The sequence below is a fragment of the Manihot esculenta genome, chromosome 14 (genome assembly GCF_001659605.2).
Source record: "Manihot esculenta cultivar AM560-2 chromosome 14, M.esculenta_v8, whole genome shotgun sequence".
In the NCBI taxonomy this organism is placed as follows: domain Eukaryota; kingdom Viridiplantae; phylum Streptophyta; class Magnoliopsida; order Malpighiales; family Euphorbiaceae; genus Manihot; species Manihot esculenta.
The window spans coordinates 11327447-11352343 of NC_035174.2; the positions used below are offsets into that span (position 1 = coordinate 11327447).

The 24897-nt window shown below is 31.3% G+C and overlaps 4 protein-coding genes and 1 non-coding gene across 6 annotated transcripts; 1 reads left to right on the forward strand and 4 right to left on the reverse strand.

The window, feature by feature from the left end:
• Positions 1 to 237: 237 nt before the first annotated feature.
• LOC110599751 (solute carrier family 35 member F5) lies at positions 238 to 3332 on the forward strand. Of its 2 annotated transcripts, XM_021736326.2 has the most exons (8): positions 240 to 586; positions 1408 to 1812; positions 1894 to 2111; positions 2247 to 2317; positions 2408 to 2509; positions 2651 to 2768; positions 2882 to 3017; positions 3117 to 3332. In XM_021736326.2, exons 1-8 carry the CDS (start codon positions 506 to 508, stop codon positions 3204 to 3206), a joined length of 1221 nt encoding a protein of 406 aa, XP_021592018.1. In that variant the 5' UTR covers positions 240 to 505; the 3' UTR covers positions 3207 to 3332. The 2 variants fall into 2 exon arrangements, with proteins under 2 accessions (XP_021592017.1, XP_021592018.1); XM_021736325.2 differs by having other exon boundaries at positions 238 to 586; positions 1894 to 2317.
• A 1194-nt stretch (positions 3333 to 4526) lies between these two features.
• Positions 4527 to 8928, reverse strand: LOC110599750 (ubiquitin C-terminal hydrolase 22). Its single transcript, XM_021736324.2, has 3 exons — positions 7829 to 8928; positions 7450 to 7574; positions 4527 to 5768 (listed from the first exon to the last, which is right to left on the reverse strand). Exons 1-3 carry the CDS (start codon positions 8707 to 8709, stop codon positions 4996 to 4998), a joined length of 1779 nt encoding a protein of 592 aa, XP_021592016.1. The 5' UTR covers positions 8710 to 8928; the 3' UTR covers positions 4527 to 4995.
• Positions 8929 to 10921: 1993 nt separating this feature from the next.
• Positions 10922 to 13321, reverse strand: LOC110600031 (actin-related protein 2/3 complex subunit 3). Its single transcript, XM_021736716.2, has 5 exons — positions 13170 to 13321; positions 12957 to 13024; positions 12564 to 12672; positions 12199 to 12468; positions 10922 to 11282 (listed from the first exon to the last, which is right to left on the reverse strand). Exons 2-5 carry the CDS (start codon positions 12957 to 12959, stop codon positions 11140 to 11142), a joined length of 525 nt encoding a protein of 174 aa, XP_021592408.1. The 5' UTR covers positions 12960 to 13024; positions 13170 to 13321; the 3' UTR covers positions 10922 to 11139.
• Positions 13322 to 14979: 1658 nt separating this feature from the next.
• LOC110600030 (monogalactosyldiacylglycerol synthase 2, chloroplastic) lies at positions 14980 to 18413 on the reverse strand. The gene is made up of 8 exons (XM_021736715.2): positions 17784 to 18413; positions 17193 to 17365; positions 16580 to 16741; positions 16345 to 16486; positions 16037 to 16261; positions 15889 to 15951; positions 15721 to 15795; positions 14980 to 15631 (listed from the first exon to the last, which is right to left on the reverse strand). The coding sequence occupies exons 1-8, from the start codon at positions 18105 to 18107 to the stop codon at positions 15371 to 15373; spliced, it is 1425 nt and encodes a 474-aa protein (XP_021592407.1). The 5' UTR covers positions 18108 to 18413; the 3' UTR covers positions 14980 to 15370.
• Positions 18414 to 24323: 5910 nt separating this feature from the next.
• Positions 24324 to 24397, reverse strand: TRNAR-UCG. Its single transcript has one exon. It is a non-coding gene; the product is annotated as a tRNA-Arg (tRNA).
• Positions 24398 to 24897: the final 500 nt, after the last annotated feature.

A 24897-nucleotide genomic window follows, 5' to 3' on the forward strand; every position in this document is an offset into this window, starting at 1 on the left:
AAAATGATTTCTACTGCATTTTAAAATTACTCTCTATTTAGGACTCAAATTTACTTTGATTAAATAAAAATAATTTATGTCATCACGACTCACTTCTTGATATTTTAATATAATATTAATTTTTTCTATTTTTTTACAATAAAAAGGGAGCATCAATCTTTGATGGTGCAACTGTCAAGGCCAGTGGAAATAGGGAAATGGTGCATGAGATTTGATATATAGTAAAAGAAAGACTGGTGAACTAATAATAGAAGAAAGTTTTGTATTTGCTGAGAAATCCTTTTACATGCTTCAATGGGCTTCCACTTTTTTGCTTTTCATTCTTTTTATCTCCATTAAATTCTAAAGGAAGAAGAAGAAGAAGCAGAAGGGACAGCACTACCACACACTACTCACTAGTAGCCACCTTTTTAATAATCATTGAGAAATATTGGCTTTCTGTAGAGAGAGAGAGCTTATTTATGAGAAGAAGAGATACCCTTTAGTTTATGAGCAATTTGGAGAAATGGGTTGGAAATACAAAGGTGGTTTGATTCTTATCATCACAGTTGTGATCCTTTGGGTCACCTCTGCAGAGGTTACCCAGGTCAGCTCTCTCTCTCTCTCTCTCTCTCATGATGGCTTTATGCTTATATTTGCTTGATCTGTTTGAGTTGCAGACTCAGTTTCACCATTGATGTTGTTTGATTTTTTTTTCTTGGTGAAAGATAGCCTTCTTCATTCTTCAAATCTGAACTACAGATGAAATTATACTATACTGGCATTAGGGTTTAGCTTTTATCATTACTTTTTTAATAAATTACAAGTTAATTTTGAATATTATCATTATTAATCTGTGCTTCTTCCTTCCTCCTATTTAATTGTTAGTCTCAAAATAAAAACATTCCAATGTTGTTTGAATATGACCCAAATCCTCTGGAAAAAAAAATTTTAATTTTAATAAATGAATTAATAAATAATAAAATATCTAATTATTACTAAATCATAACTTTGCTTTATCTTTCCTTTTCTTTTTTAAATTGAAATTATTGTTCTTCTAGTGTTAATGCTTAGTGACATACTAAAAGCATAAGGGTTTTTATTAAGTGCACTAAAAAGCTCACTTTTTCTTTCTTTTGGACCTTTATTAACTTTTCCCTATTGATTTCTTGTGTGGTGGTGGCTTAGGTTGTTTTTTTCTCTTTTCTTTTTTGGTTGATTCTACTTTTCGGTTTAATATTTTTACACATTCGATCCCATTAAATTTTATTAATATATAGGCAAATTGATTAAAAAAAATTTATAATTTTATAAATTTTCATATTTATTATTAAAATTTTTAATTTTAAATAAAAAAATTTTACCACCCACAATGATTTATGTGGAAAAACAACTGGAGATTTCACCTGACTGATAATTGTTCAACAGGGTGTATTCACAGATTATAATCACCCATTTGCGGTGACATATCTGGGAACTTCTCTTTTAATTGTTTATCTTCCGATTGCATTCATCAAAGATTGGCTGCTAAAGTTTATGAGAAACCAGAATGGTAGAAGTGGCAAAAATGAAGCAACCTCTGATAAGCCATCTGCAGCAGGCATTGATTCTCCTGTCAAACAAAACAAGACACCAGATCATTTTGAAATTGAATTCCATGGACCTTCTGCTAATAAGGACTGTTCTATAGATCTTTTCTCAAAAGAGGATGGAAATTCATTAGTCTCTCAGAGCAACAGCAATGCAGAAATCCTGAAAGCAGACAGAAAGCTCACTGGCCGGGAGACTACACTGGTTGGCCTATGCATTGCTCCTCTATGGTTTCTCACAGAGGTGAGGAAGCAAAATCTGAAAGTTAGAGGGAACTTGAGTTTGACTGAAATAGTTTGTTGATGGTTTTTATGTAAACTGCAGTATCTAACAAATGCAGCACTTGCAAGAACAAGTGTTGCCAGTACAACATTGTTGTCTTCAACATCAGGCCTTTTCACTCTTTTGATCGGCGCGCTTCTGGGTGAAGAATCCATCACTGTGGTCAAAGTGATTTCTGTGCTTGTGAGCATTGCTGGTGTTGCAATGACAATCGTCGGCAAAACTTGGACTGCTGGTGGATCACAATCAAGCACAGCTAAGTATGTACTCTCGTTTCGCGATATAATTAAGTTCCGTTTGTTTCGCGGAAGATATTTTTTAGCATTTGCCACAAACATAGTCCTAGTAGTATTCTTTTTCCCTTTGTTTGTATGTTCTTTAACATCTGTGTTCAGAGATCAGAAGCATTCTCTTCTAGGAGATCTTTACGCTGCTCTATCGGCATTGACCTATGGTCTGTTTACAGGTGAGATACACAATACCTTGTAAAATATTCATGCCTTCTTCAAAGCTTTAATTTTCATGATTATAAGAAACTAACAGAAGAAAACTGCAGTACTTCTTAAAAAGTTTGCAGGAGAAGAAGGAGAGAGAGTAGATGTCCAGAAATTGTTTGGCTATATTGGATTATTCACACTCACTACCCTTTGGTGGATTGGTAAGGACAACAATGAGGTTTTTTTGGCTCTTGCCTTTGGTTTCTCCAAGTAATGAATGGCTTTTGCTTTGCATGGTTGGACAAATTTAACATTGATTGTTTCTAAGTAACCATTGATTGTTTTAACATTTTCATCTTCAGTGTGGCCTCTCACTGCCATAGGTGTAGAACCCAGTTTCAAATTTCCAAGTTCCACTAAGATGGAAGAGATTATCCTTCTCAACAGTTTTGTTGGGAGTGTTCTCTGTGATTATTTCTGGTACATCTAGGACAACAAAACAAATTTTAAAGAAAGAAATCTGTGAATGATTTCTATGTTTCTTTGTCTTTTTTCCTTTTTCTCCTGACCTGGAAGCCAAATCACAATTGCAGGGCACTGGGTGTTGTTTGGACCAGCCCTCTGGTGGCTGCACTAGGTGTTTCTCTTACCATACCACTTGCCATGTTGGAGGACATGATCATCCATGGCCAGCAGTATTCAGTAATTTATATAATTGGCTCAGCTCAGGTAATAAATCTAAAGGATTGCAAGAGAAATTAATTCTTCAGTTATATAATTTCAGTTGATGGATGAGTAATTTGAATCCTAATTTTGATGTCCAAACAGGTATTTTTGGGATTTATAATAGCTAACCTGGCAGATTGGATTTCCCAGAAGGCTAAAATGGCAGCCCTTTACATCACCAGAATTTTGTAATTACTGTTGTCTTTTTCTTCTTCTTTTTTTCTATTTTCTTTTTTGCTGATATTGTCTTTCCTAATGTACTTACTTCGTGGGCTCTTACTAATGTGATGAATAGCAATGATTTTCTTGGCCTTTTAATGGCTATATATTTAACAAATATTACAAAGCTTAAAAATATTATAAATTCTAGCAATATATAGTCAAATTTGCATTTTTTGCTAATAGAAATCCACAAGTCTTATTTCCCACTGGGTTTGTTATTCTGCAACTGTAGCACCAATTTGAAAGCTCAGCTTGCAAAAAATGACCTGAAAAGTTTATGCTAAAAGTAGCTTTGACACTAAATATCTGCCATCTTCTGATCTGTATTGTCATGTCGATATGGCTGCAAATCTAGACTGGTGGCCACTGTTGTACCCTAAAGGATGGGGAAGAAAATTACAATTCACAAGAGGTCCTCAACCTTGTAGGCTAAATTTGTTCTTTCCTCTGGGAACCCATATGGGACAAGCACTAAAAAATTAAAAGTAGAGATGGTTTGATCTTAAGAAAGGTGAACATCAGCTGACATGGATGAGCTCATGAAGAACAGAACAGGCTAGATTAATGCATCGAAAAGAACAAGCCCAACTAAGAATAAGAGAAACAGTATTGGGTAGCCTCAAGAATATTATACTAGTGACAAGTCTTCCTTGTCTTTTTATCTTTTTCCTGGAAATATTCCCCTTTACTGCTGCAGATATTGCTGTACAGGAAGAAAACAAGATTTTGTGCCCAAATTTCCTCCTAATGTGAAGACTGGAGGGGAGAAACTTTGCACCAAAAAAATAAATATGGGTATCCTACTTGCATCACAACCATTGCAATCACATCTCATTTGGTCCAACAAGATCAAAATTGATCACGCCATAAGATCTAAAATCCAACGCTTTATAAACAAAATGCATTTTGGGAAACAAACAAAATGATAACAATGCTATTATAAACCGGAAGAGGAGATATCCTTAAACTCATTGCAACAAATGCATTTTGTGAAATAAAGCCAATTGTTGTGAGTTGCTAATTGCTGTGCATTTATTTAGGGAAAAAAACTAACCCTGGGTCCTTTTTGGCTCAAATAACTGAGAGAGAGAGAGAGAGTGAGAGAGTGAGAGAGTGAGAGAGTGAGAGAGTGTGAGAGAGAGATTCTTTATGTTTTAGCCTGCAACAATGAACAGGCATAAACAGAGAGAGAGAGAGAGAGAGAGAGAGAGAGCCAACATTATGCATCAATTCTTTATATTTTAGCCTGCAACAATGAACAGGCATAAACCAAGCACCAAAGTCTTAATGGAAAAGAAAATGAACTCATATCAGATTTTATATGCCATGTAAGAAAGATTAGTACACTGTTGAAATACACTTCCAAGCACTGCAACTTCTGAGAGGATCCATGAGACAAAAAATAGAATCAACCCACCAACAATACTTGAATGAGCAGTGGGGAAACCCTCCTTAGGGGAAAACTTTTAAATCAGGAATCAATTTGTAAAAGTCCATACCTTCATAAAACTTAAATTCACCAAAATGTTGAAGTGCCTCAAAAATTCAGGCTCACTTAATGTTCCAAGTATAATAAGCCATGACTTAAAGAACTTAAATAAGTGTGATGCTTCAGTTTCACCGATAGAAAGAGCAACTTTCCAACATTTGCTTCCTTGGCATATAAAACCAGCCATGGATTCACTCAGACGTAGACCAAGACTTCATTGATTGCTATTTTCCAGTGCAGACGAGTCAACCACCAATTTTGGTCATCACATCATGAGGCTACTTGGTTCTCACTTGGTTTGTAATAAAACATCTTCTGTACATAAAAAATCATGTAGCCTTGTGCAGCCCTCACAATATTCTCATTGACTTGAGTGACCCAAGCATCATCACACTTGTACCATTGATTACTTAAGCGTAAATAGGTCACATAGTGACCAGCATCAAGTTTACCTGTGTGTGTGACGACAGCAAACAACTCAAACTCTGATGACATCTCATTTGAAGCATCTGGTTCATCTCCATCAAATGGGAAAATCCTATTACCAAATCGACTTCTCAAGATGGAAGAAGAAAGATAAGGTGTCATGTCCAATGAAAAAGGAAATTGCAAATAACGATCAATTTTCCTTGACATTTTCCTTATGGAAGAATGCTCAAATCTTTTGATGTGGAAGCAAGAAACCAAAGGAAGCTTCCTTATAGACATCTGTTTGAGAGACTCCTGCCTCACCTGACATTGTTGGCAAAAGAATTTTTGGTCAGCCCCCAATCTCTCAGGTCTAGTAAACCGGTCCAAACACCCCATTAGAGTAGATATCCCACAGTTTTGGCCAGAATTTATGCTATCTGCCTCACCATTGCAAGAATGATGAGTCTTCGTAGATGCTGACTTTGCAGAGCCCCCATGGTGAGATTCTAAATCCAGTGAGATGTCAACACAGGGGTCATATGTTGTGGATGTGAAACCACAAGCCATACACATAACATCGGATCGTAAAATACCGGAAAAAACTCTATGAGCGATACAACAGTCTCCATGGCCTGCAGTTCCAAAAGCACAATCCTCAAGAATAATTCATTGATACTTTAACAAACAAATTCCATTAAGGAATGTGCACAGAAGAGAATGCAAAATCATTTCAGGAACATAGCATAAGACAATCTGGTTATAAACACAAACAACTTTTATCAAAAATAGTAATCATGTATCTTGATTACTTTCAGCTTTCATGAAGAATGTAACACTCGTTGGATAGGATCTCTCCGTTTCTTGACTATAACTGTGAATCAGCCAGTATACTTAAAATTCCCTTTCATCAGAAAATCGGCAAAACTTGGGATGGCTCTACAGTGAATTATCGGCTCAGATGCTGTTATCTTAGAGGTAGACAAGACAAGTAAATTGATGCACTTACCCTATTTTCACTTGCCAAAATGGGCACTACAAACTTGTCAGCTCATTTACATTTTATATCAGATTTATAATTACTAATTATTGCCTATCAGCAAGATAAATAACTACAACTTGGAAGAGAATAAGTACAACCTATTTGCCAAGAGATGGAAAACTAAAAGGACAAACAGATGGTTGAAGCCGAACCAATTATGCAAGCAGCTGACAGTATATACCCAGATAAATATAAAATGATATTCCAATATCTTTGTCATATAATAAGTTTCACAAAGAAAGCATGAAACACAAGCAGCATGAGAATTGAAAATTTCCAACACATAAACAAGAATCTTATGCTGAAAGAGAACCTAATTAAACTACTTCATTACTCTAGGAACTGGGACCGGCTTTAGGATGACACAAGACCCTAGGAATAAGAAAAAAAGGTTGGATTAACACGAGCATTACAGTTGAGAATCCCACAGTGAAACCAAGTAGACTATGAAAAAGTTGGTTACTAGAGCAAAGCAGGTGACATCACCTAGTCTGAATGTTGTTGAAAATTATCCCTAAATATGGGAGCACTTGTCAATTCCTAGGGCAACGACAGAGAACTAGAACCACATCCTGCAGTTAAAAGTTACTTGGGAATCTTCCACGGTACTTTGGATAATGTTGATCAAAGAGAATTACCACAAATAGGAGGGTCATTAGCAGCTTAACAGAAATCTAGGTGATCTTGAAGTTTTTGCATGTTAACAACTTTCACTCATGCTATATGACCAAATAATCACTCTCTCTAGGGCCTCAACCAACGCAAAGTCCAGGATGTGCTCCAAAGCCTTCTACGGGATTCCCTCATAATTTTGGCCACCTAAAAGCTAGCACTACGAAAATAAGACATCCTAGGTATACCAAAACAGAAGAAAATCAGTATATGCAATTCATAAAATGGCTTAAATTAACAATTCAGAAAAAACAAGGTCTTAGAAAATATCAGGATACAATTAAGCAGACTCAAATTCCCAACAAAAATGGTCAATATAGCCTTGCACAATGCATGAAAATATTTGGGGCCCATATCTACAGTCTGATCAACACTTAATGTTAGTTCTAATACCACTAGCGATGTAAATTATCACAAAAATAGAACCCAGAAATCACTATATTCACATTCCACGTGTGACAGCACAAGTATAAATGCAATTTACAATAGCGCATTCCCTTAGTTGCAACTATTACGCTACTGAAAAAGGTAACTGGTACATCCAACGTGGCATGTACATCTGGCAGAAAGCATCAGAAAAACCAAAGAAAACGAATCTTTACCTTGATTGTGGGGCTTCCGTAGATCCTTCTCCACCTTTTCATGGATCCCATCAAGCATGGAGATGAAAAATTCATGGGCATCCTGTTGCTCATAACTTGCCAAGTTAGATGCGTGTTGCCACCAACTGCAACCAATATAATTCAAATCAATGAGAAGGGGGGAAATCTTAGGAAATGTCTAAAGTAAGATCCAAATAAAAATTACAAAGCGTGTACAAATCAGATCGAGAAGTACATAAATACTAACTGCTGCAGAATAAGGATAAAGCACAGAAACTAAATCCCAACAAATTCTTTAATAGGAACAGATAAACTAATAATGTCAGTGAAAAACCAAAAAGGGAAGTTGAAAACTTCACATTGGCATAATGCTTGATACCTGTACAAAAACTTTGCCGGGCTATAAGGCCTCCGATCCCCTGAGAAAACAGCTGAAAACATCGCATCCATGTCACAAGCCAAGCATAATCGCGCATTCTTTTCGCCATTACCATCACCAGTACACGCATTCCTCTTCCCATCAGCATTAGTATTAGTAACACCATTTTTCTGCTTACAATAGTACCTATTATGCCGATCGCTCAAGAAATAATTCCTCAATGGAGGGGTATGGAGCAATGCCTGAAGCACCGAGTTCATAAAGCAAGTGTTTCCCAGGTTATTCAACCCTCGCAAGCCTCGGGGCATATCAGACCCGTAATCCAGGGGACTCGAGCCGCTCTCCATTAACACACGATCCCGCAGATCAGGAGACCATGGACGGTAGTCGACTCTCCGGCGTTTACGGAGATTTTCCGGTTTCGTCGACTGGATTGTGGCGGAATTGAGAGTGGTGATTTGAGATAAGACCACCGCAGCATCGAAATCGCGGTCATAGATCTGATCGCGGCAGGCGCAGCAGAAGAGTTCCGCGCGATCAACGTCCACCGCAATCTCATGGCCTGGAGGCATGGACGTGGCATGCACAGCCGCATGAGATGGTCCGGGGGGCGCGTGGCAAGAGATAGCAGCGCACGCCACGCAAGCATAGAGCCGAGGCCGCGCAGACTCTCCGCAAGCGCCGCAGCGAGGAACCTCTGAAGGGTCCCGTCGTATCGCGGCTCGGCCGCCCGGTGATTTCGCCCGGAGACAATCTTGGAGAGCCCGAAAGGGCTTAGAGCCGTTCCGGGCACGGAACTCGGCTAAGTGGGGACAAGGAGGAGGAAAAATCTGGGCGTTGAATCTGTGGTGGTAGTGGTGGCGGTTGATCTTTGATGACATGGGTGGAGATTAGGGTCGTATGCGGCGGCTGACGGTGGAAACCCTCGATTTGAAGAACCTAAGATTCATGGATGAAGAGATCAACGGCTGGGACCAAAGGAATGAGAGTGAGGGAGCATGGAGAATAATGAGGTCGAGTATGATCTGGTGAGAGATTGTACCTGTTTGTTTGGGTAATAAAGTTAGTGCTTCTCTTTGCAAAATGAGATATTGCGAGCAGAACATAGACTAATTTTCTATTTCTTTCTTTTGTTTTTGGTCAATTTCTTTTTTTAAATTTCTTTCTTCTATTTTTTTCTGATTGGATACACATTTAACAATTATTTATTAATTAATATTCTTATGGATAATTAGTTAATCTTATTATATGCGATCCAAAAAATCAAAATAAATCAAATTCAAATCAAAAAAATCAAATCAAAAGAAATCAAACCTAAAATTAAATCTATTAGAACCAACAGAATTATAAAAATAATAAAGTCACACTGATCCACTAACAACGATATGAATCCGAAGCCGTCATAAAAAATGTGAAAGACAGAATGCCGAAGCTAGTGGTAATTTGGATTGATGGATTCACAATTCAGTAGGAATATAATTAATGAATCGTATAAAAGATTTAAAAATTAATATAATTCTTAAATTATATAAATTAACATAATATGACACCATTAATTTAAATTATATTAAACTTAATGTTACAATCTATCTAAAATGGTTTTGTATAATTCAACATATTTAATAAAATTATATAACATGTGAATTTTAACATGTATTAATTTAATAATATATAAAAAATAACAAAAATAATATTTCAATATTTAACTAATTAATATTTTAATAAAAAATATAAATATTTAACTTTGTCATATAAATATATAAATTAAATAAATTTTATAAAAAATAATAAAAATTGATTACTATAAAATAATAAATATATATTTACATTGATGGAATGCAGGTGAACACATTAAGATGAATAATAAATCTTATTATAAAATTATTAGATTTATTTATGTTCGTTTCTAAATGTTAGCTTCTTAACTTGAGACATATCCTAATTTCCTATCCTAAAATATTAGCCTCTTATTTGGCATAAATAATTTTATAAAAAAAGAATTTAAATAAATTTTTATAATTTTATCATGAAAATTTTTTAAATTAAAAAAATTTTTATTCTTTTATTTTAAATAAAAATTTTACAAGAAAATAATTTAATTAAATTAAATTTTTATAACCACAACTTATGACCTATAAAAGTGGATATTATCCACCAATATGTAATCAAACTTTATGCTTTTTCTATGATAATCGGATAATTTTAATGCTTCAATTTTATTCATAATATCTTAAGTATAGAAAAATAAATATAGAGAATCAAGTGAAAAAATAAAATAAAAATTTCACTTCTAACTTTTTTTATAAATATTTAGAGATTAGATATACATTATTAGAGCAATGTGTGATTTATTAATAGTTTGATTAATTTGTTTTTCAGTAATGTTGATTGTTTTGCTGCGATTTTGGAGCAAAGAATCCTTTCTTTTTTTTTTCAAATGTTTTAGGGGCAATTTTAAAAAAAAATCCTAAGCTGAGCAGATATTAACCAGGCAGAGCAACTGGAGGCCATTGAAAAACAGAAGACAGAATGCAAAAGGAACTTGCAAACAACTCCAAATGGAACATATTAATGCAGAATGTAGAACCAATATTCACCCATATTAAAGTCTGAACTTCCACTGGAAGTAAAATTATTCAATATCAACTCTGGAGTATGGCAATGTAAAAATTGGATTTTCTACAGGAACACACATGCCCTTTCTAAAGGAGCATCCACAACAGCTACAGATTCAATTTGCAGAGAAATTTAAATCTTTCCCATTCCCTTTTCTCTTATCATATCTAACCACGATTTAGATGATCGACATAATCTAGAAAGGAAACATAATGCAGTACAATGTTATATGTTACACGGTAGAGGACTTGAGACATATTAACACGTCGACCACTTTGAAATTCTAAATTTGAGAATCCCACACACAAATGACTCAAACAAAGTGAAAACACAAGAAATGGATCACTCAGATTCACTATATGAACATATTAGATTGATGTTGATGCATCCCACAAATGATTTTTAATGCATAAGGAAGCTTTTACGCTTCCTTTTCCTTCAAGAAAAATGAGAAAAAGCAAGGATACAAACTTGTTAAAAAATAAAATCAAATAACAGGTAATTTGCTTACCAGCTATCATGCCCATATTTTGGCAGTTATCAAACAACAGTTACACACGAACAATATATTTTTTTTTTATTATTTTGACAGGACTGTCTTCCATGGTTTGGTAACAGAGAGTATTCACACAAATAATTGTAAAATTCAGTCTCCTATTACATGCAACTTCTAATAGAACACGTAAAAAAATTACTCAGAGAGCAATGACATTCATAAATTTCCTCTTAGCAAATGCCAACCACCATTTGTTTGGAGTTCCATTAGGTCTATATGCAACGCTCAACAATCTTCCACTTGTTTCTTCCCTTATCTGCTTCAGGTAATCTCTGAACAGTTCTGCATGTAAGAAGTAAGAACTCAAGAAGAAATAACCATAAGAATTTTAGTCCAGGAAAAGCAAACCTAACTTCTGGTCTCATATAGTTGACTCGAAACATGGAATGCAGAATGTCAACTAGCTTCAAAAAGAACCAAAACCAAGGACCTTGATTGGTCATTTATACCATTCAGAGTAATGGCCTATATAGAAAATTATCTATTACAAATACTAGAGTCTACCATGGGCAATAATATTTTATTATATTTACTCATCATATTTTGGTCCCAGAATCCATAGCTAAGTAGATTTTAGTAATTTAATAAGGCCAGTGTTAAGGAGACCCACCTCAATTAGGGCAAGAACTAACAAAGATTATGCTAAGCAGATAACAATGTTATGGAAGGGCAAAGACAAAAACTGTTATGTCTTGAGAAGTAAGTCAGAATGTCAATAACATAAACTGTTTACCAACATATGGACCGTTCATAAGCAACTAAGATCAGAAAGGCCACAATGTTCTGTAAAGGTAAATGACGGAATGGATGAGAAAACTGAATTTACAATTCCTCTACTAAGAATAAGAAAGAGTAATACACAAAAAATCAGTTTAAAGTAGTTGTTTGAAAGCTCAAGTTGATAAATGTTTGATGGTACCCAAGCAGTGAAACCACAAAAGTGATTATTCTCTGAGTTCTCGGTAACTCCAGATGGTTAATGCAATTATTTTTATAATGTGCATGCATGCAACACACACAAAAATAAAAACCTACACAATTTGATGCTTTATCTAAAACAAGGCTTGAAAAGTTTAAAAACACAGTAAAGAAATTTGCAGAATAAAGAATTTATGGTTGTCTAAAAAGATTGGAGAGACATAGCTTAAAATATGTTCTCTAAATGTAACAATATCACAAAGATATGAATTAATTTCACCTGCTTCCTTCTGAGATTCAGGATGCACAAAAAGGCCAGGGAAAGGAAATTCAGGTTCTCCAGGAACAGGAACCTTCTCAAGACCCAAATTAATGATCGCTTTGGTTCCTTCGGCCAAAGTTCTGCATCCTTCAAGCTTCTTCAAAGCCACATTGATGTAGAATGTCAAATAAATGAGGAGCTTATCAGCTGGGCTTTTAATATCAAAATTTCTAAAGAAAACATTGGCACGAAAGAATGTAATTGCTTCATCAACTATATCAGTTCTATCTGCACAAGCAAAACATCCATAGTTGAAGAAACCAAACCACTTCCGGAACAGTCTTTCAACATAACAAAAAAATAAAGACAAATAAATGTGTAACCTTGATCTGAAACAGGAGCAGGACCCTTTATATGGCTTTTCAAAGGCAGTAAAGGACACCCACAAGCTCTTCTAACACCTTCCTCATCCACAAAGCTAGAGTGATAAACCTGCCAAAACAAATCAATTCTTGAGTTCTATAGTAGGCATTCAGGGAACAACTTCATATTAATAGAAAGCAAAAAAGACTCCCAGAACCAAATAAACCCAAAATCTAATCACTTCCGAGATGGTCCAATTTAAAGATTAAAACCAGAAACCTTAGATCTTCAATAATGTACATGGCCAATCATTTCAGCGTCAATCAATTGCAGGGAAAGAATCAAAATGATCACATTCAAGAGATTGTCAACTATAAGGATTTAAAAAAACGAATTAACTAGATTTGGGTTACCATTTCTAAAATAATGCGATTTCTTGAGCTCAAGAATCAAATTATCGGAGAGGTGCAGTCGCGAATACCTGAAAGGACGATTTGCAAGGCAGTCAATTACGATCTTTAAGAATGAATTAACGAATTGGAGATAAGAAGGATACAAAATTAAGATACATCGAAATGAGTGTATAAAAGAGAGGCCATTGAAGCTTTGGGAGTCGAATAATTTACCTGATCAAAGTTTCGCTATGGAGGCAGAGGAGAGGAACAAATTCAGCTTTCAAGAACAGTGGCTCGAGCTTGGTTTATTTCGCCCTTGTTCAATGTATCGGATTCGATCGGCAATAGCGGTTTGGTCGGAGCCGATTCAATTGGACCGTAAATTTTTAAAAGAGAAAGGAAAAAATTATTATTTAATCTCTATAAAAAAATTTAATAATTAATTTTAATTTTTAAAAATATATTAAAATATTTTTAATCTAGGTTATTCATTAATTTATTATTAAATATTTTACTATTTAATTTTTATAATTTAAAAAAATTAATTAATTAATTTTTTATATTAAAAATATTTAAATTTTTTATAATAATTAATAACTAAAATTAATAAAAAAAAATTAATTTTAAAAAATTAAATAATAAATTTTTTTATAATATTTTTTTAAAATCAATTACTTCAAAGGAAAATACATATATTTTTTAATTATAGTAATAAAAATTTTAATATTAAAAATATAAAATTAATATTTTATTATTTATATATTTATATTATTTTAATATTTTAATATTTTAATATTTTTTTTAGCAGAAAGGAGCAAACCTTTATCCTAAATCAAAATGTTTAGATAAATTGGGAAAACAAGTTAATTTTGGAAAAAAATGGATATATCTCCAAAATTCAGGAGTGAAAATGAAATTTACTCCTATAAAGAAATTTCATCAAGGAGTATATTTAATATAAGTTTGGTTTTATATCAAAATGAGTTTAACAGTCATTGAATGAAATGAAGTATCCAATAATAAGCATTTAATCATTTTTCTTATTTAAAATGAAATGAATTAATTATTTTTTATTTAAAATATTTTTCATTTTAAAATTAAAATCATGCATAATTTTATATAAATTTATTACAAAACTTATCAAAGAAGTACCATGAATGTTAGGTGAGTTTTTATAGTTACAAGAATTATTTAATATATTTTTAAAAACATAAAAAATAACTAATTAATTTCACCATACCACTTGCAATTTTAACAGTCAAGATTAAACCATTCAATTTCCAAAATGCAATATCAAATTATAATATCATTCAAAATTTTAGGGACAAAGCAGTAATTTTACATTTTGAAAAATATTTTAGAAGTTACGTAAGCACTGGGGACCACTAGCTTAAGATTTTCGGCAGGCCTTTTTGGACCAATTAAAAGATTTTCCTTAATTGACCAGTAATTTCCCTTTTTAAAGAAAAAAGAATGAAACAGACAGCTAAGTAATTTAATTTCCAAAGACACGTGACTTCCCAGCTTGTTCCACGTGTTGGAGAACATACAATCTGGCATTCATGTCCTTGTACCAACCACTCGGCAGGCAGCCAGCGACTCCACACGCCACAGCTTGGCTTTGAAACCTTAAATTTCCAAGCAAGAATCTTAGCCTGGAAGTTAAAAGCCGTTTTCTATTTTGAAGTCTTGCTTTTTGATGTGGGTCTTGTAGTTGTACCTCATTTTTCCACAATTAAGTCTGCTGTTTCAAACAGTGCTCAAATGAGTCAATAACTACCATTCTTCTATCCATATTATGAGTATAACAACCCCTCAAGTTGCATGATCTATCACCATAAATTATTCTGTGAAAATGATAGAAAAGCTCAAACTTTTTCATGTCCGAAGAGAGCTTCTACTCTTTCCAGTATCTGGATTAATGTCTTAACTTCAAAAGCAATCATATTGAAGGTGTTATTCTAAGACAAGCAAGAACTTGAAACCTTGCTTGGAAAGAAGATTCATCCTACACAAGCGTACATAGAGATTCAAGCATACAAGAACAAAACTTCAAGTAATAACATAACACATACAGAAACACTGATTATTATGAATAAATTACAACATAATTTTCACAACAATCCTAACTTCTCCCAAAACTAATACCCTAAAATCATAACCTTTTCAAACATCAGAGCACGCTTAATAGAATCACACGTCACATTTTGCGTTCAAAGTCCTTCCCCCAAAACCCTCCCCTCCTCTCCCCCAAACCTGCTTTTCCCCCATTGATATAAGAGCATGCTTCCCAGAATTTTACACCTCATTTCTGGTGTTTGAATCCCCCGAGGACAAAGAATGTTACTATTTTAGATAGCTGTACATGCATTGCAGTGGGACCTTGGTGTGATAGATTGTAATATAGTGGAAGATATAGATTGATATATCAATCAAATTAGACTTGTGAATGATGATGTCAATTCATAGGGCATATTCGCTAGAGGACCACGCTCTTGGGCAAGATTGTGAAGGTCTCTTACAATATCGAACACTGCCTCCGGTTGTGCTAGCTTAAGTGCATTTTCTGACATCCTCTTATGTTCGTCCGTCTTCGTGCTAAACCATTCTGTCACAATTCTTGCAGTTTCTTTAGGACTTCTGGTGAAGACACCGGCTCCGTTGTCTACTACGTAAGGCACATTGCCCTTTTCCTGGAGTTGCCAAATGAAGAAGAAAAAGAAGCTGAATTAGTGTCTGTCCTCCATTAGCGAGCGCAGTTACCAAATGTTTGAGCACTTACTTGTCCAGGAATGTAGTCATTGAGAACAATAGGAAGGCCTCTAATCAATGCCTCGGCAATTGTACCAGGTCCAGCCTAAAAACAACCGGAAATGATATATCTTATCAGAACACAGTAACAAAAAATATAACAACATATGATGCTAAGATAGAAATATCTCAAGCATACTTTTGTGATTATGCAGTCACAAGCTGCCATCCATTTCTCCATCTGTGTCTCAAATCCTCTAACCTGAAACAAGAAACCAAGAAAAATCAATCAATGGATGCTCTGAAGCTTCATGTATTATACAAATTCAAGAAGTAAACTTAATTACCTTAATTGGGATCTTCCAATCCATAGATTCTAGCGTAGATTTAAGAACCTTATTTCGCCCACATATAATAATCAATTGGCCAATTGGCTTATCAAACTCCTTGTTAACAAGTGATTCTCCTAGAGCCTCTGCAGTTTTTCTAACAGGACCCATACCTTCACCGCCTCCCATTAGCAAAACTGCAGGCAAATTAGGATCCATCTGGAGCTCTTCTCTTAGTTCATCCTGAAAAAAACATACCACGAAATGAGAATTACATTCTAATAGTAAACATGTGTGCATACGAATGTATGATTATAATTATTCACCTTGGAAAGAACTGCACGGGCAAAAGAAGGCCGGATGGGCAAGCCAAAAACACGGATTTGAGAATCTTCAAGGCCATCAAGTGAAGCTCTCTTGGCAACCTCCTTTGAAGGGCAGTAGCATCTACTGACTCCAGGATGAAACCTGAAATAATTTCAGTGTTTATATACATTAGCCACCTACTATCAATAAGCACAAATTGATATGAATATGTTCAAAATGATCTTGTTAACTAACCATGTACGATGGCAGGAGTTAAGATCCGTAATCACCGTGACGAAAATCACTTTCTTTTGCAGACCTTGCCATTTAAGAACCCATAAAGGAATATGCTGCATCATTGGATGAACACTGATGATAATATCTGGCTTGTACTCCATTAGACCTGCCTCCACCTCCCTTCAATCCCACAATGGAAAGGATATCAGAAAAATTCAATTAAATTATGAAGATAAAGTTTGGATTCAGTCATCTTTCTTGCAACCAATCACATTTGCAGTTCAAGAAACAAATTATTTTAAGTTCAACTGCAATCAAACACGGACTTAATTTTCTAACTTTCAGCATTGATTGAATGAGAAGTGGGTTCAGAAAAAAGAACCCTTCTGAAAAAGAAAAATACAAATGCATAAACAAAATTGAAACTGGTGAAAGCATTATGAACTTACTAGAACTTCCAATCAAGTATCGAGGCACATAAAATAACATGAGCATTGTTAAATAACAAAGAAATACTAATCACAATAACCAACTAGAACCCACTTGCATTCAATAAATTATATACTAGAATCACAAATAACTCCAAGTTAAAGATGATGAAAGGGAAAATGGTTAAGGAAGTGTAAAGTACTTGGCGTAGTAGGCAGCCATGGCTGCTAGGTAACAGCTGTGGATCCATCTTGGAGAGGTACCATGGAATGCAAACTTCCATAACTGTACATGTTTCACCATGAATTTATATTGTCTTTCCATGTCATTCAATGGCCAACCTGTGTACTCTTTCCACACATCCTTCACGATTACCTGAAACCAAAATTCTCTACTGCTAAGTTGAATCATAACTACAGAACCAATTGTATGCAATTGAAGGAGATTTTTTATTTTTCTTTTTTCTGTTTAAACAAGAAATTGAAATACTTCTTTAATACGCTTACGTATTTTGTCATAGTGCTTCAATAATCCCAAAATAGGAAACTTCATGGAGGAATTGATTGAAATAATCTCATTGAAGAGAAGATGAGAATAAAAGAACGTAGAAAACAGAGAAAATGAAAACACCTCAAACAAGAGAGTCGAAAGAAACAAAAGCAGAAGGCAGAGATCCAAATAAGAAGGGCATGTAATGAAAATACTATTCGAATACCCAGTGGCAAAATGAACCCAAAAGGAGAACAAATCCAAGAACATAAAGATCTAGACAAGAACAGAGACTAATACATACCCTGTATTCATCGCCATACTCCAGCTTGAAGGCATCGCGAATGGCTTCGGCGGAAGCACGATGGCCACCGCCGGTGTCACTCATAAGGATCAATACATTCTTGGTTCTTTCAGCGCCAATCTGGACCAGCTCCATAGTCCCATCTTCCTCCTCAAAATCATTCTCAGTCTCGTGAATCAAATATTTCTTGGGTTGATGATGATGATGATGGTGGTGGTGGTTGTTACTATACCCGGTACTAGTATTGGCGCTAAAATTCCCATACACTCTCTGCAAAACCTCCGTTAACGACGCCTTCCTCGGAGACGCCACTTTCATCACCATTTCCGTCCCAAAATAATAATAATAATAATAATAAACCAACCAACCAACCAACCAACCAAACTAACTAACAGAGCCAACTAACTTTCAAACAAAGACAATAATAATCACAAATCAAGTAAGAAAGAAAGAAACCCAGGTGGTTCCAACGGTTGAATTTTCGTTCCCGCCACCGGAATATGGTATACTCCGGAGGAGATGGACGGGGAGAGGAGAGTGAGAGGGAGAAGGAATTTGGAATTTGTTAATGTTTAGGGTGCTGGCTTTAAGGCTTGTGTGTCTGAGTTGGCGTTGTAATGATGGGTTAAAATTGTGTGTGGAAGATGGCATTGTGCCAAAGAATTATTCTATTAGAAGAACTTATGACCGTCAGATCCGCATTTTATTTTGGAATGTTCGGATGGGAAGATTCGAATCTTTTTTCTCGCCTAAAATGTTTTTAACATTTGAGCTGCGGATTTATTTTAGGTTTTTTGCTAAGATGCCCTTTGTTTTTTAGTATTTACTTGTTATGTCTGCTACCGAGTAAAATTGATTTGGCTCTTCTGCTCTCTGATGTGGACACTTTGCCAAATTTGCCCTTTGAAAGCGCCACGGACAACGGTTGTTATTTACTCCTTTTTGTTTCATACACATTATGGCGAGTAAAATTAATCTTTGAATTATAAAAAATTTTATTAATTGAATTTTTATTTTAAAAAATATATTAAAATATTATGAATCTTGAACATTTATAAAGGAAAATTGGTCTTAGATAATTTTATTTTAGATCATGAGTTAATGTATTATTTTAAGAATAAGAGATACGGTAAGAATTATGAAACGATATTAAAATTGAATGTGAATAAACAATATTAATATATAGAATGAGATTATTTCTATCATATGCTTACATGCTTAGGTTTCCATACACTTAGATTTCATGGATTAACATGTATCCACATTTATATATTCTTTGCAGATAAATGGCTAAAAAAATTCTTTATTATTGTTTATATCATAGCATTTGATCGGTTTAGAATTAAATTAAATTAAAATTTAAAATTTTAATATTTATAAAAATTAAATTAAATTATTTTTACAAATTTAATAGAATCAATTTGATTTAATAATTTTTTAATGAGTTTTTTTTATTTTTTACACTTTAATTTTAGTGTTTTAAAATTTAATTAAAATATTTTGATTTTATTTATAGTATAATATCCTAAATTATCAAAAATAATATATTATTATTTATTAACCGAAATTCTTTCTCAATTATTTTTGTTACCTCTTTTTCTCATTTAAAATTGTATGATTGTACTATATATTTTAATAACTTATATACATTTAAATAAGTGAAAATCATATATTTAGCACTTAACTTTGATATTTATTAAAAAAGTTACTTTGCACATTCACATTTTAATTGTATAACTAATGTGATTGATACAAATTTATACTCGTGTGGTATGAATAATTTTATATGAAAAAAATTTAAATAAATTTTTGTAAAATTATTTATGATTTCATTTTCATATAGAATGAAAAATCTTTAAATTATTTTATTTTAAACAATAATTTTATAAAAAAATTTAATTTAATTAAATTTTTATAAAATTTTTTATTTCAAAATCAAGTTTAAAATATACCGGCTAAGGGTTAATTTTGGTTTTGATGGTTTGATTTAATTTATGAATCGAATCAAAATCAATTCAATTTATAATGGTTTAAAAAGAATTAAAGTTATGATTATTTATAATTTCGGTTCTGATTTCAATTAATTATAAATTCTAAACACTCAATTCGATTTTAATTTAAAAAAATTAAATAAAATAAAATAAAAAAATAAATATAAATCTTAAATATTATTGAATTTATATTTTAATTAAATAAGTAAAATGTACAAAATATGCCTATTTGAATATTTGAATATTATATATAATATATAAAATAAAATAATATTATATTTAAATGGAAATAATATTTTTGTATAAGTGAAAAAAATATTTAAATTTAATTTGTGTATGTATCAATTGCAAGTAGCATAAATTTATTAAACGTTTATTTTAAATTTAAAATCAAACTGAAATAATCAATAGATTTCAGTTCAATTTCAATTTTAATTCAAAGATGAGAGGTCTATCATTAACGGCCTCCTAATTTAAAGTACTTCAAGAACGGAAACTAATAAAACAGATCAGTTTTAATCTGATTTATGGTCCAACCAAAAATGAAGTTCTTCAAGAACTGAAGCATACCTAATTGCAGCTAATAGGGGGCCAACAATAGAGCTTCAAGATCAGCCTAGAACCCTAACGATTGCTTAAAGACCCAAAGGACAATTTCATTCCAGAGTAAGAAGAACCCTTCTAGGCATTAATCCAACAGATCCACAAAGTGCCCAAGGAGCTCAAGTAAACATATGAAACCTATAAATTTTATTTTCCAAGTGTTGAGATTTAATTTTTAAAAATTACACTTTATACATCTAAACAATAAATAAATATGTCGAACTATTTATTTACAGTGAAACGATTTGTTTGGTTGATAAATGACATACAAAATTTATAAAATTTATTTCAGATTAAATCTATAATTAAAATTATTTCATATCAGTCGGTAATTATTTTATTTATAATATTTTTTTTTTCATATTAAAAGTTTAAGTAAGTTGGTGGAAAAATAATTATATACATTGGATGATTCAATATTAAAAAGGTGATCAATAATTGAATTAACAAAATTAATTTCTATTAATTTTCGTCATTCCAATTAAAGATAAAACAATTTTTGCAATATTTTCATTTTTAATCAAGATGGTGATGGTGCACATAATAATAACAATAATGATGTGAATCATGTTTTCCACAATGAAGACCTCTCGTAGAAAAAGTATTGGTGAAATTTTATTATTACGAAGCCGGATGATTCAAACTCGAATTAAATTAAATTAAAATTTTGGTGAAATTTTATTATTACAAAGCTGGATGATTCAAACTCGATTTAGTGTAAAATTAAATTAAATTAAAATTTTAATATTTATAAAAATTAAATCGATTTTAAATAAAAGTTGATTTAAATTGAATCCATATAATTTAATTGATCGGTTTAATTTTATTAATTTTTTAAATAAAAATTAAATTAAATAAAAATAATTAAAATTTTTAAAAATAAAAATTAAATAAAAAATATATAAGTAAATTAAATTTCTATGTATTGATGAATGTTTTTAATTTCCACTATTTTTTTTTAATTTAAACTAAATTTTTTAATTTAAATCAAATATCAAATATTACATACTCATCTATAAATAAATCACATTATCTCTATTCACTGCATGTCCCACTTTGTGCATAGTCCTTCATCACAGCTAATTATAAAAGCCTTGTTCTACAATATTAATATTTTAATATTTTTAATTTTTAGCAGCTATTAAGAAAAAAAGAATTAAAAGAGAACTTTTCATGAATTATTATTTAATAATATTTTAATTTTAATTAAAACACTAAATATTATCTTAAAAATTATTGTCAAATAAATTCAACAGAAAAATAATTGAAATGAAGTAGTTATGATAAAAAGAAAATTTGGAAAATTAAAAAATATTTAATATTAAATTTCACTTTATATTTACTGCAGGAATTCAATGTAGCTCATTTTTCAATTGTTTGTTCTAATTACTCCAAACTTTAAATTTAAGTTTAACTTAACTAAAAAATTAAGACAATTAAGAAATTAAGCTTCCTAATTTTTAAGTTAAATCAATAAATTAAGAAATTTTATTTAAAAATTCAAGAAATTAATCTTCTTATTTTTTATTTAAATAAAGAAATTTTAATAATAAATTAATAAATTCAATAATTAAATAATAAAGAGATATAGTTACCATTTAAACTAATATACAACTTGGGCAAAAAGAGAGCATATCGATTAAAATAATTTTTAAAATTAATATTTAAAATTTAATTTTATTTATAAAATTTTTAAAAATTTTAATTTAATAATTTTTGAATATGATGAATTAGTAATTTTTTAAAAAATTTAAAAATTTAGTAGTAATTATTAAGAAAAAGGAAGTACACGTCATATATTATTGGTAAAGGAAAAGGTACTTGATGGACACTCCAAGTAATGAAAACAAAAACTTTAGACCATGAAACCCCACAAACCTCATATCACCATTCCCCCACACACCTCTCTTATCAACAACAGGCAGCTGGGATTGGCCTTGAAAATGATTGCACCAATTTTTTATTATTTTTTTTGGATATAATTGAAAGGGACACTATTCTTGTGGGCGCAAATGGAAAAAAAGAAAAAAGTAGTAGTATTTTGGGGGGTATAAGGGAAGTTGTGCAAATGTGTAAGGGCTTAGTAGCAAAGATTTATGTGGGACCTTGTAGGAATTTTGAAGCAAGTTTTCTAGCTGGCGACGACGCCAAAGTGACGCTGTGGTTTTTGTGGAAGTCAAGTGGCTGAGTGAAGCCGTGAAAGAATTAAGAGAGAAGTACAAAAAGTTGAAAAAAAAAAATACAAAGAGTAAGACGTGATTTTATTTTATTTTATTTTATTTTGAGATTTATGGTTTATTTTAAATTTTATAATTCAATTTTTTATATTAAAATAATTTATTTTAATAATTTATTATTAATAAATAATAATAATTTTTAAATTTTATATTATGCAAAATTTATATTATAATATAAGTCTAATAAACTAAATAATCCACATATTTTTATATATTAAATTTTTAATTTTAAATAATTAAATTAAGTTTTTAAAATTTATTACGATTTATAAGCTCTAATCAATTTTAACCATAATTTAAAAATGATATATGTCGTAACTTCTTTTATTATTTTTTAATTGACTATATTTTTATTTTTTAGATGAAATAATTTAAATTTTATAACGAAATAATTTAAATCTTTTTATAATGTTATAATTATATTTCAATTTTTTAAATAAAATAAATTGAATTTTTTATAAATTTATATTTATACTTTAATATTCAAATTTTAAATGGTAAAAATATAATTATCAAAAAAATATAAAAAATCAACAACGGCATCCTTAATCATCCTTAATCAATGCATCAGTTTGAGAAAAAAATTAAATCGATTAGCGATTTTTTTACTATTCTAATTATAAGGAAAATGATAAAATTTAAATAAATAAAATGACCATAAAAAAATATATAAAAAAAATTAATTTAAAAAATAAAATAATTATTTATCTATTTATAATTCTCTTCGAACTAATTTTCTTTCTTATTATTTTTATTCTTTTTGTCATTTATTCATATTCTATTCTCTCCGTTATCCTTAAAATTACAAAAAAACCACTGATCAATTTTGAGTGTCTTTGATAATTATGTATTTTAATTACTCATGTTTTTGAATTGTGTTTTATTACATTGTCATATCTAGTGGAATAATTAATTTTTTTTTGTAGTTATAGCTGTTATTATACTGTCATATACAATTTTTTTTATAGTTTTACTATACAATTTTTTTTGCAGTTAAAAAAATTTACTATAATTCATACTTTAATTTTTTATAATGTAATTAATTTTTTATCTAAGTGTAATTTAATTTCCTTAAATAAATGTAATGTAATTGCATCGAATAAAACTCCATCACTAATTGCGCACTACGCTCTAACCAAAGAAGAGCTCAGAATAAAGACTTCCCCTATTTTGAGAGAAAAGGGAAAAAAAAATATTAGCGCCAACCCTGCCACTCAACAGCCAAGGAGATAGACCCAACGACCATGACATGAAATCCAAGTTGCAGTTCCTTCGCATAACCAGCAAATCAATTGGCAGAAAAATTAGCTCCTCAAAGTTAGCATGCAAAAGATCACGAGCAAGCGAAACATATAAATTTATAATTAAAATATATAGAAACATATTACATTATAAATCTATACTTTTCATTTGATATGATTTATTTTTTAAGAATTTAAATAAATTTCAATCAAATTATACCTGGTTTGATTTTCTTTAAAAATAAAAGTTTAGTAAATAAAAAAAATGAATTTTTTTATTTTAAATAAAAAGGAAAATTGAATTTTTGAAAAATATTTGATTTCATACATGAAGATATTGATCTCAGTAGCACGTGTCTGTGAATTAGAATATGGTGTTTATTATAAAGTTATTATATGCTTTTATAAGAGAGTTTTAACTCAAAAAATCAATTACTATTTTTAAATAAAAAAGTGAGAAAAAAAACTCGACCACAGTGGGAGTCGAACCCACGACCTTTTGATCCGAAGTCAAACGCGCTAATCCACTGCGCTATGCGGTCTCAATGTTAAACCCCTTTGCATTTAATTTAAATAACAAGTAAAAGCAGTAATTTTAAGATAAATTTTGATGGAGAAATGAACTAATTTGAGAATTGGGGTTCTATTGCTCCAAATCATCATAACATTCATCTTATCTAGATTTGCAGGAGATTTGATGGCATTACAGATCTTTCAGTGTTTGAAACTTTAGCATGTAGAGGAACTCTTCTCCTTATTAAATCACAGAATTTCTTTAAGATTATTGTTTCTATTATTTCCTCCCTTAAGATAATTGAAAATTAATTATTTTAAATTATTTTATTTTTATTATTAATTAATAAAATGATAATATTATTTTTTTTGAAATAAAAATTAAAAATTAAAAAAAACAAAAAAAATAATAATAATATATTTCTTATTAATTAAGTTTTTATTATATATTTTTATTTTAGATCTTCAATTTCCACCGTAGCATCTCTCCTCCCGAGTTACAAAGCGTACAATATGTTGGATGAATTGT